The 11,764-nt window shown below is 39.3% G+C and overlaps 2 protein-coding genes across 3 annotated transcripts; one reads left to right on the top strand and one right to left on the bottom strand.

The window, feature by feature from the left end:
* Window positions 1–975: 975 nt before the first annotated feature.
* Window positions 976–3,022, bottom strand: fkbp14 (FKBP prolyl isomerase 14). The gene is made up of 4 exons (XM_071470500.1): window positions 2,674–3,022; window positions 2,364–2,515; window positions 2,091–2,218; window positions 976–1,991 (listed from the first exon to the last, which is right to left on the bottom strand). Exons 1-4 carry the CDS (start codon window positions 2,868–2,870, stop codon window positions 1,833–1,835), a joined length of 636 nt encoding a protein of 211 aa, XP_071326601.1. The 5' UTR covers window positions 2,871–3,022; the 3' UTR covers window positions 976–1,832.
* Window positions 3,023–3,230: 208 nt separating this feature from the next.
* plekha8 (pleckstrin homology domain containing, family A (phosphoinositide binding specific) member 8) lies at window positions 3,231–11,613 on the top strand. 2 transcript variants are annotated; one of them, XM_071469796.1, is made up of 13 exons: window positions 3,231–3,401; window positions 3,865–3,981; window positions 4,113–4,268; window positions 4,396–4,517; window positions 4,814–4,972; window positions 5,087–5,127; window positions 5,409–5,527; window positions 6,830–7,163; window positions 7,926–8,011; window positions 8,878–8,936; window positions 9,311–9,512; window positions 9,606–9,667; window positions 9,788–11,613. In XM_071469796.1, the coding sequence occupies exons 1-13, from the start codon at window positions 3,362–3,364 to the stop codon at window positions 9,983–9,985; spliced, it is 1,695 nt and encodes a 564-aa protein (XP_071325897.1). In that variant the 5' UTR covers window positions 3,231–3,361; the 3' UTR covers window positions 9,986–11,613. The 2 variants fall into 2 exon arrangements, with proteins under 2 accessions (XP_071325897.1, XP_071325896.1); XM_071469795.1 differs by having other exon boundaries at window positions 5,084–5,127; window positions 9,788–10,125.
* Window positions 11,614–11,764: the final 151 nt, after the last annotated feature.

The following is an 11,764-nucleotide window of genomic DNA, read 5'->3' on the forward strand; positions in this document are numbered from 1 at the left end:
TGCTGGTTCCTGAGAATATGACTGGTGTGTATCAACCTAAATGTATCTTGTATCCTACCAAAATGTAATTTTAGCAGGACGAGACTGCAAAGCAGTGATGGCTTTATTTTTCACACCTCTTTCTTAATATATATTTTTTAAGAATAGCAATTGGATTATTTATAGTTTTAGGTAGTTACTAAAATAACAAGCAAAAACTAAAATGCACACCAGCAGTATGCTACAGTATTACTCTGTTGTCATGGTGTGATTTTCATGCACCTGTGTGTAATGGAACCACTGTCTTGCGATGTTCAATACTTTAATACTTTAAATATGTGATGCTAAAAAATAATCGTTGGTAGCCGTAGGGGGATTGCAGCCTCTTCTATATTGTGTGTGTGTGTACACATGTGTGTGTGTGTGTGTCAGTTTAATGTGGGAGGTTTACATTTGCTGTCAAGATTCACTGAACCAAAATCTTACAAAGCTGCAATTTGGTTTAAAGAAAAGAGTGAGAACAGCATGACAGCTAAAGCACATCTCAAAGACCTTGATCTGTGAGGCACTGGGCTCCCTGCTGCAGAGTAGCTGATAGACCACTGAGCAATAGCCTCTTCCATAGCTTGTAGAGGATGTGACATGTATAACCTCTGATTGCCAACATTATAGATACTTTGCAGTAGTTTTATGTCTGTTGCAGTAATCCTAGCACTTTTTTTTAACCAACAGTCCTGGGAAACAATTAAGTAACCAGTAGTCCCTTCTGCAAGTTACTCCTCATTTCTAATGGGAAGCAAACAGAAGGCTGACTTGGTGGACTCACATGATGTTTGAGTGTGATTCGATGAAACTATGATTATGACTAAGGTCACTCAGTGATGTCAGACAAGGGTTTTTCCATCGTCTTTTAGAGATAGTTCCCAAACAACTTTAATATCGACTCAAAAACTTTGTTTCCTACTCAGGCTTCAACAAGACAGTTTTGAATCTGGAAACTGTTTCACGTGGCATTGCTGAGATTCTTCATGGCAAAATGTATATTTTGAATATCACTGACGATATGTGATTGTTGCTGAAGGCTCACTACATTTTTTAATTAACTGTAAAATATGGAGAGAGGAAATTAAATATGATTCCATTAGGACTGCTTATTCAGAATTTTGATATTTAGCATATTTTGATATATCCATCATTGCAACTGACCAAACCTTTATTTATACAAGCCTACTGTGCTACTTGTAACTTCCTCATGATTTACTCTCCATAAAAAGCAACATTATATGTGTCTGTCCTCTCATTTGGTCTGCCATAAACAGTATGGTGCCTATAAACTTAGAGCAGAGGGCCAGTGGTGGTTTAATGTAGCTAAAGGTTAAAGAATTATACATTTCATACAAAAGTGAAGGACAAGAGTGCCCTCTAGTGACTAAGGCCGACATGCACAGAAAAAAACATCACCCCACTGCTGAGAGCACACACATTCATTTTCCAGCACATGATAAGAGATAACTAGGTTCTGTTTATTTTAAAAAATTATTTCATGACAGCAATATTATGAAAATCCAAAACTGTAGCCTTAATAGATCTGGAGTGACATTATCAGTGCATGTGCAATGGAAACAAATATATTATGGATATAATTCTACATAAAATGACCAAAAAATTGAGCAGATGTATTCAAGTTCAACCACAAATAAGACAATACTGTTCGACAGTGTATAAAAAAGCCTTTGAAAGAGGTCCATGTAAAACAGCCCAGTAACTAATTCACAATTTCTTAATTCATGTGACATTTTGGAGGAAATTCATGAAACAAGCACAAGTTTTTAAAAGTTGTTCAAATCAGTCCTTTAGAGCTCATCATGTTGGTAGGTGAATTCCCTTGCAGATATAAAACCATCTTTATCTTCATCCTCATTTTTGAAGATGTCATCCACCATCACTTCATGGTGTGTGTCATTTGGTGAGTATCCATGTTTCTCAAATTCCTTCTTTAGGTACTCTTTCACCTGCAATGCATACAGAATAACAATGACATTCAACAAAAGCAATTAAACATATCTGCAATCTTAGCACAGAAACAGAAGCTGTTTAAAGGAATTTCGCACCTCCTTTCTGGAGAGCTTCCAGTCATCATTGAGATCCATCTCTCGGAAAGACTCATGTGACCTCGGACCATTTCGAATCTCCATGAGCTCAATGTCAAAAATTAGAGTACTGCTTGGTGGGATCTTGCCTGTAAACAAACAAACAAAAAAAAAAAAACATTCATGTAAAAAAAACAAGCACAGAGGAACACAGAGGTGAGAGGAAATGCCATGCGATATACAGTAAACTTTCTACCACAGCTTTTAGAATAAATGTAGTCTGTGTTGCTGTACCTTTTCCTTCCTTGCCATACGCCAGAGATGGAGGGATGGTCAGCTTCCTGCGCTCTCCTGTGCACATGTTCTGTAGACCCTTATCCCAACCCTTAAGCACCTCTCGGAGACCAAGAGTGAACCATACTGGATTTTTATCCCCCAGTTTGCGGCTGCAAAGAGTCACAAAGATCCATCAAAGTTTTCTTTGAGAAAGAAAAGTCCAGGGTACAAAGAACCGATGTCACAGAGATGCACAGTGGTTGCCACCTAACTGTAGGGTGAGGTCACTGGTTAATGCTCAGGTCTCAGTGATAGAGATAGAGGTTACCTGGAATGAAACATGGTGCCATTACTCTCCAAGAATCCCTCGTAATGAACGAGAAGCATGTCTCCATATTTTGACTTGCGGTAACACATGAAGGGTTTATGCATAACTTCAATTTTCACCTCTGGCTCGGGCAGTTTTCCCCCAGTGACAAACACAAACAACGAGGAAAATATCGAGAAAATAGGAAAAAGAATCATTTTGATAGCTCACTTACTCACAAGTTTAAAAAAAAAACGCTAATAGAACCCGTTCAATAAATACCGCACCTAAAATAAATACATGGCAGGAATGCTAAATACGTGGCAGCCAACTTCAGCGAGAAACGCAGACACTGCTTCGCTATTGGCCCTCCTCCCGCTGCGATTGAATACATTAATTCAGAAGCCCCACCCATGTCTGTATTATCCACTTTAATTGGTTCTTGTAAGTGTCAATCACCACATTCCACACCCATAATATAGATATCCCTCTGACGTAAGTGGGCGGAACGTCGTTAGCTCCTCTCCTGGTCGCTAAGAGCTCCATTCAGGAAAAAGTTTACGCAGTTTTATCTACGTAGCTGAAATGTAAAGCTGAGGACGTAACTCCGCAAACCACACAGGGCCCCGATGGAGTCGGTGCAATCAGCTGTGCATCATATCTTGTTATGATAAACAAGTAATGAACGGCGAAAATACATAACTAAACAATGGAGGGAATGCTGTATAAGTGGACCAATTACATTAGCGGTAAGTTAGTGACACGATCTTTGTGTGTTTTCGGTTATATAGCTCGTTAGCTAGCTAGCATGACAACGTCATAGCGTACTTGAGTTGGTGGAAGCTGGCGTTAGCTACCGTCAGCTTTCAACTGTCGGAGCTTATGCAACTCTCTGAATCAACTAGTCTGTCTCTGTCCTTACATAAGTAAGATTGCTAGCTGATTAATGAATGAGGAGTCAACCGTGAGTCTTAGCAGGAAGCGCTAGCTAATTTAGGCAGTTCTACCATCTGTCATCATAATCTGACTTAACAACTGATTAGTTGTTGCTAGCACGGCGTATGGGTTAACTCTTCACAAGTTTATGAGGCTAGATAATTCTCATTTTGCGAAGTGGTTTCCAATATGGGAAACTTAAACAACATACTCATTAAAAAGGCGACGTTACAGCAACGATCTAAAAAAAAAAAAAATTGAAATGCATTTTTTCAGGTTGGCAGCCTCGTTGGTTTGTGCTTGATGGAGGAACTTTGTCATACTATGACTCTCAAGAGGATGCCTGGAAAGGTTGCAAGGGCAGCATTAAAATTTCAGTTTGTGAAATTCAAGGTCGGTATTACTCACTTTGTACTGTGCATTGTGAGTACTCATTGTGCATGTGTGTCTTTGTAACATCTAGTGCCTATTGGATGCATTGCTGACAAACCTGTCCTGTCATCTTGCGCGTTGCTGTATTTTAGTTAATTCCTCTGACTCTACTCGAGTTGACCTGACCATACCTGGAGAGCAGTATTTTTACCTCAGAGCCATCAATGCAGCAGAAAGGCAGAAATGGCTGGTGGCATTGGGAACAGCCAAAGCTTGCCTCACAGACAACCGAACAAAGAGAGAAAAAGGTATTTGGATGGCAGAACAGCCAAACCTGACATAACACTGTTAGCACTTGTACAGCTAAGAGTTACTGTATTGTAAGTATTGTAAATGTTTTCTCAAATATTGGCTCATATGCTGTTTCTATTACAGAGCTCCAGGAGAACACAGAAGCACTAAAAACGAAGATGTCAGAACTGAGATTGTACTGTGACCTTCTTCTCCAACAAGTAAACAAGATCAAGGAGAATGATGAGCTAGGAGACACAGTGGAGGTAAGGCGACGGTTTGGCTGAGCAGATGAAATAAGAGAAACTGCTGTTGGTATGAAACTTAAGTATAGTGTAGCCCATTTGCAAACAACAAGACATCCGTTTGCTGTGTGCTTATGCTACTAATATATCAGATAGGCAGCAAATGTTACCACAAATACATTTTCATTAAAATAGATATTAGCAGAATTTGTGAGCTTAGTATTACCAAACACCAAACTCACCTGTCAGGGCATTTGCAGCAGTGTTAGGATAAGCGACAGTGTTAGCTAATGTGTTTGTTTGTGTGTTCTTTTCAGACAGGCATAGACACTGGCAACATGGTGAAGTCGACATGCACTACTTTCCTAAAGACTCTAGAGGAATGCATGCAGATAGCAAATCGTACTTTTAGTTCGGATATGGCATCACAGAGTCCACCAGGATCTCCTCCAGTAGCAGCCATCAAACCCCAGAAGGTACATTTTTCTCACCACACCTGCTATACAAGCAATCTAGTATAACCTGTCTTGGACTGTTCCCAAAAATAAATACCTGTGTCATTTCCTAAAGTGTTTTTTTCCCCCCAGCAGGTTAAACCTGTCAATCATTTAAATCAGAACCTTGGAGAAAAGTAGGTTGCTTTTTTTTCCATGTTATTATGTAATTATGTTGCATTCGCTGCTTTTCAATCTAGCATCAACTGTCACATAGATTCTCAAATTTGTGCCTCAGTAAAGTGAGGTGCAAATTAAATACACTCTCGAATGTTTTCTGTTGGCAGATGATATATTGTGATATTAATGTACTATTAATTTATGTTTCATCTCTGTGGCACCAGGCACTATTACTAATTAATAGATGTGCCCAAAGACAAAGCCAAAACTTAACATGGTCTACTCATATTCATTCCAGGTGGAGAGATTTGGCTGAAACCACAGGAGAAGCAATCACACATGACAACCAGAGCCTGGACTCTGGAGCAGAGGGACCAGAAGAACCAGACAGACCAGAGCATCATCCTTCCCCATCAGGTAAATCATGTGTCCAGGCCACTTACTTTACATGCTGCAGAGTTCCCTGAGCTGCAAACCATTACTGCATTCCACAAAGGAAAGACCACACACCACTAAGGGGACCTGTTTGTTGTGTGTACATCATCTGAACTGATGTGGATAGATTATTGCCTTTTAGTGAGTAGACAGCAATGGATGCCCAGTCACATTATTGGATTTCCCTTAGCGGTAACAAAGCCTTTACACATGGGAAGCTACTGCCGCTTTTTTTCTGGGTTATCTTTAATACATATACTGTCTCACTGTAAATACAAAAATATGTTATTTAGATCTCAAAATAATCACACACACACACACACACACAGTTTTTTTTAAGTGTATTGGTAGGGTGTCCTGTAGTGATTTCCTTAATCAAATATTAGCATTTTAATTTAATGACATATATGGATACTTGTTTAGTCAACTAAATGTAACTTTTTAGAAGTTATACATTACGTAAAACACACTTCTTTTTATACAGGGTTCAAATTATGCTACATTAGAAATATTCCATACTGTGGTTTAGCACAGACAACAGTGCCACTCATTATTGTTGCAAAAATACAAGAATGTTAGAAAATGTTGTCAGATTATTTTGGAAAAATGTTTGATAGTAAGTCATTAATTAGAAAAAAAACAAACTTTAAGACTTTAAGGAGATGTGGCATTTTTGGTTGGATTTTAATTAAGTTAAGCTCTTAATCTCTTCTGTATGGGGCGAAACCCCAAACCAAAACAAAGAGAAGGTGGGGAAAAACATTGCACTTCTAAACTACACCCAGGCTGAAAATCTCTGGGTGCTGCCTTCTTGCAGTTGCTGCTTGCTCTGCATTTCACAACGTCATTGCTAAATCACAGTTGGGCTTTGTCAAAACTGAAACCAGTCACACCTTACCACTCTCGACTGTGATGTTTTTTTCCATGCTTGAAACTTTCAACCTATAGAGGTCAGTGCAGGAATACCTGTACTCCATAGAAAATCTGGGGTGGAGCTGCTCTTGAAGTTTCCACATAATTGTGCTAAAACATAAGAATGAAGGATGAGTGAGAGGTTTGTCTCAGTGTACCCTGCCACTGGGTAAAGAGAATAAGTGTATGTGCTGGTACTGAAAGTTACCCAAGTGCTGCTTTCACAATTTGACCCGCGCAGTCTGATGAAAACTGGGATTTGCTGTGGTCGATGTCTTGACTGGGACCGTATTCGGTATATGTGTTAGTTTTCAGCCCTTAGTCTGATTACATATACTTTATATGTGTTTGTTTGTCTGCTGTATCGCACAGACATTGAAGCAAGCGATGGCAACAGCTTAGTCCACGAGGAGCGAGTGGCTCCTACTCTACACACTACCCAGAGTTCCTCTGAGACCGAACACTACGACCAACCACCAGAGGGGGATGAGGAAAATGAAGCTGATGATCAAAAGGAGACAAAACAAGAGCAGAAGCAAAAAGTGGACCAAAGTCAACAGCACGACGACAACAACAAGGGAGTGGGCGCCGTCCAGCCGCCGCACCAACAGGAGACTGTCACAGACCAAGGCGAGACTTCCAGAGATTCAACAGAGCCCGAAGACACAGAGCAGGTGGAAACTTTCTTCAGCACAATGAGTCACAGGTATGAAAATGCTACTCAGGAAGGTCACATCCTTTAGGACACATACGTTACTGTATGAAGTTACTGTATGATCATCTGCGATATTTCACTATTACAGTATTAAGATGAACCAGTTTAAGCTATATGTAGTATCTTTGTCTCTGGGACAGCTGCACTTGTGCTTCACCGTTTGACTGAACTGCACAGTTTGTGGAAATATATTAATTGTATAACAGTGTTGCACAGAATAAATTAATAGCAGCAGGTTTTAATGTACGTTTTTTAAGATGTCATGATAAGTGTTTTATATTAGTGTGTTCTCTCTTGATCACATGACACAGCGAGGCCCTCTTCTGATGTTTGGGTTTGTAAAGGTTTTTTGTTAACATTTCACTCTGTATTTCAAACATTTTACTTTCTTTTTACTAGTGTGAATTATCATTTCTGTAATATTAAGCTTTGAGGTAAACACTATCATTATAATGAAGGAAATAATTGTCTCATTCATCCAGTATTGACTAACTACAGTATATGCATTTTGGGGTTGGGGCAGGTTCAGACATTAACAAAAAACAACTCTGTGAAGTTGTAGACAAGCTAGCAGAGTAGTCTCAGGTATTGTCAGGCATAGAACTGCATGACACTGTGTGAATCATTTCTCTGGCTTGGTTTTGACATTTTGTACCCTTTTCTTTTTCTGTTTGATTTGATCAAATAAAAATTGAAATGGCATACGTACCTCTAATATATTCTCTTGTTTGAATCTGTTCTACTTTTTTTTAGATTTAGTGATATAAGACTGGACGACGACAATGGTATCCCTACACAAGAGTTTTTGGACTCATGCTATGCAATAGTGCCTGTATTAGGTAGGCCGGTCACTTTCAGTTTCTCCACATCTCAATCTGCAACGCTTCCTCTTTCTCATGATTTTACATTTTATATTTGTGGTTACCATTTATAATCTTTATAAGGAAAACTAAAACCACTTCTCCTATTTTTCCTGTCATTTGTGCATGCTCTGTCATTCACACTGTCTGTAATTACTGAGGCGGCAGCTCTGTGTCTTGGGTTCATCTTCATCTTTTTCTGTCTTGCCTTCATTATTTCCTTCTGCACCTGTACTGTATGTCTTTCAGTAGTCTTAGTTATTCTTTTTTGTTCAACAATCAATATGTCAGTCTTTGTGTGTGTGGACATCACAGTCACAGTATCAATATAAAGAAGTGCGGGACTTGAAAAATGCTTGTGTTTCACTCTTTGCTAATGTTAGGCAGGCTTGTCATGCGGTTGACAAAAGAAGTGACAGTGGACACACAAGGGGCCAGCCCGTGTGTCCATCATCACTTTTTAAAGCTGTAGTAGCATTGCCGGTCATCAAGAAGTATCTGTTGGTATGGGTGATATGCAGATAAACTTGTACAAGTGTTCACTTTTCACACATGTAAGATGTCTTGTGTTATATTAGCCCAAGTTTCGTGTGCATCAACATCAGCACAGGTTGTGAATATACAGAGAGTGAGGCTCTGTTAAAAGGCTGAGTTAGTCATAACATTACATAAGACTTAATGTTCTGTACTTACATCTGCACGTACTGTGGGCAAAACAAAGTTTGTGAAATCTTCTATGACTGTTAACAGTCACAACACCATATACTCTTTCAAAATAGGACACAAAATTGAGGATCTGTACTCCAGAAGTAACAAAGAAATGATGATAGATTCTCTCTTCTCAGACAAACTCGGGTCCACAGTCTTTGCACCAGTTAAAATGGATTTTGTTGGAAATATCAAGGTGAGTGTGCATGTTTTTGATAATTAATATATTTAATGATCAATGAATAGTTATGAGGTCATTCTGTAAATATTGTGACAAAAAACTGCATCAATTTAAGTTATTGATGATGTACCATACAATAGGTCAAGAGGGAGATGACTGTAAGGCCCCTTCTGGTTTATCTTCCAAATTGGACTCATTGCTTATTAATCCTGTTACTCTTGCTCTGTTCACACGCAGGACATAAAAAACAAATTTTAATGTTTCAGAAATGTTTTTTTTAGTTTTTTTTCATCAGCTGTTCAAAATCAGAATGAACAACAATGATGGCAGAACTGGAAGATCTCTTTCATACTTGTGTCACTATATCACCCTGTCTCGTAACCCTCTAGAAAATTCACCAGAAGCTGATGTCAGATTCCGACAGCTTCCCCACACTACAGTCCATCGTGCTGCATGAAGTCCAGACAGATGTCGCCAAGGTGCGCAACTCAGCCACCGAGGCTCTGCTGTGGCTCAGACGAGGCCTGAAGTTCCTCAAAGAGTTTCTGTCAGAGGTCAACGCAGGAGAGCAAGACATCCACGGAGCGCTGAGTGAGCCAAGTCGAACATACGCAAACACATGACAGCTAATGAAATCTAATTCACTGTCAAGTTTCTTCACTGTCTAGTTCTTCTTTCACACAGATAACGCCTATGGAAAGACCCTTCGACAGTACCATGGATGGGTTGTGCGAGGAGTGTTTGCTGTAGGTTTTTTTTTTTCTCACTTACGCCACTGTTTGTTGCTTTTACTGTTTATTTTTCATCTCTGATGTCCATCCCTGCTTGGAGTGTGACTTTAATGTCAGTTTTTGACTTTCCCCCAGTTGGCCCTGAGAGCTGCCCCATCTTATCAAAGTTTCACTGCTGCCTTAGTGTCCAGAGAGGGCGACGAGCTGAAGAGCGGCTTCAGCAGCGGCATGCACAGAGACCTGGGCGTGTACCTGCCTGCCATGGAGAAGCAGCTGGCCATCCTGGATGCTCTATATGAAGAATACAACCTGGAGTCTGATGAGGTGGTGTGAAACTTGAAACAGAGACACGATTAGAGTTCAAGGAAGGACAGAACCTGACAGCAGGGGCAGAGTAGTGTCTAACTGCTGAAGGAAGGTGCCAGATGCCAAGTGTATCTTGTGTACAAAATAATGTGGGCATGTCCCGTTCCAGTGTGAGGTGTTTCCAGTGGTTCTTAAACTCTAAGACCATAGATTGTCTAGGTTTGCAGAGAAGTTAATGTCTGTGGGAGCCCAGGAGGAGCAAAGGAAGCATTAACAATAAGACATTATGGTGTGATGAAATGTAGATTCCAGGTCTTATTCAAAAGACCATTGACAGTATAGGGGTATTAAACCCTGTTATGCAGAATCCAAACAATAATTATTCATGGTGACATTTGTTTCTGGTGCACATTTGTCGCTGTATTGTGGCTTTTTATGTACTGTACATGTTTGAAGGTACATAACCACAAGGTGGTTCCCTGGAGGATCATTTGTGATTCTCCTTGAACTGATCAGAATGCAAAGAAATTTTAATCAGGATTTCCCTGTTTCCTCTGATTCACGAAACAAGGTGATTCTTGCAACCAACACAAAGCACTATTTTGACAGAAGCAATGTTAGATTTTCACAATGCCTAATATATGCCTTGAGTATGTGTTGGAAAAACATACTGGGCTAACTTTTAGTATACTAGGCAAACAGTTTATTTGCACTGACTGTTGACATTTAGTGGAAATTATGATCAATATTATTTTTGTTTATTTTCCCCAAATTTTTAATCTAAATCCTGCAGTTTGACAGTGTTTGAATTTATTTTACATCGCTGACATGTTAGAGACTTTCCATGGGACCAAAAAGGAACTGTCACATTAATGGCATCAGCCTCCGCTGCCTACAGTGCCACAACACACAAGAATGAAATAATACAGTGTATCTGTTAAAGTACTGATAACTGCTGAATATTTATGTGGACATTCTCTGCACAAACCTTTGCATTTTCACAATGACTATTTATTATGTCTTAAGTTATAAAATTCACATTAATGTCATGGGGATCATTTTAGTCTGGCTTTTGTGTGAATGTATGGACATTTCTATTGATAGAGCATGTTTATTGGTTGCATGGTTTTATGTATTAAATGCCAGATGCCAATGGAAACCGAACACAGGCCAAGGCCTTGAACGAAATTGATAATCATAACATAACAGTAACCTTCAGCAAGTCTGCATCTCTACAGATTTCAGATTTTGTTTTTTTCCATCTCTTCCATGCACTGTTCTACATGTGTTTGAGTGTTCTTACCAGCTGTACTTTAATACTTCATGATGTCAGTTCAACAATAATAAAAAAAAAAAGAGTGGTAAGACACCACCTGGCCAGTTTCAAGTGTGGCCGTAGATTCACTGAGCCATTTGAACAAAGCAGGAACATCCTCATAGGGCTTTTTTTTTACTGAGACATGCCACATAGTATTTTATAACTTTATTCAAAAAAAACTGCACAGATGCACACAGGTGCAATGGGCCAATTTCCTGTTCCAATGTTAATCCTGAAAATATGCTATTGTAATATTATAAGCATTTCTTTTGTTTTTTCTATGAATGTATATAAGATGTTATTTGATTTTTACTTAATAAATAATTCAGATGTCTTAGTGTGTGTCCAATCCTGTTGCAGTCAAATATGATGTCTTATATTCTCTATCAGACAGGAGCCCAGAGTTAGAATAATCATATTTCCATTCATCAGGCCCTGTTCTATCACTCACTCAGAGTCATCTGAATTGGTGTACACTGACACTGAGC

Source organism: Trachinotus anak, unplaced genomic scaffold, assembly GCF_046630095.1.
Source record: "Trachinotus anak isolate AG129_WGS33_773 ecotype Australia unplaced genomic scaffold, CSIRO_AGI_Tana_v1 ptg000032l, whole genome shotgun sequence".
In the NCBI taxonomy this organism is placed as follows: domain Eukaryota; kingdom Metazoa; phylum Chordata; class Actinopteri; order Carangiformes; family Carangidae; genus Trachinotus; species Trachinotus anak.

Excerpts from the sequence above, each read along its gene's own strand:
- fkbp14 (XM_071470500.1), bottom strand. The coding sequence starts at position 2,870 with ATGATTCTTTTTCCTATTTTCTCGATATTTTCCTCGTTGTTTGTGTTT. Across the intron at positions 2,516-2,673 it reads GGCACCATGTTTCATTCCAG|CCGCAAACTGGGGGATAAAA; the intron begins GTAACCTCTATC and ends GACTCTTTGCAG. Across the intron at positions 2,219-2,363 it reads GTATGGCAAGGAAGGAAAAG|GCAAGATCCCACCAAGCAGT; the intron begins GTACAGCAACAC and ends GTTTGTTTACAG.
- plekha8 (XM_071469795.1), top strand. The coding sequence starts at position 3,362 with ATGGAGGGAATGCTGTATAAGTGGACCAATTACATTAGCG. Across the intron at positions 4,518-4,813 it reads AGCTAGGAGACACAGTGGAG|ACAGGCATAGACACTGGCAA; the intron begins GTAAGGCGACGG and ends TGTTCTTTTCAG. Across the intron at positions 8,012-8,877 it reads TGCAATAGTGCCTGTATTAG|ACAAACTCGGGTCCACAGTC; the intron begins GTAGGCCGGTCA and ends CTCTCTTCTCAG.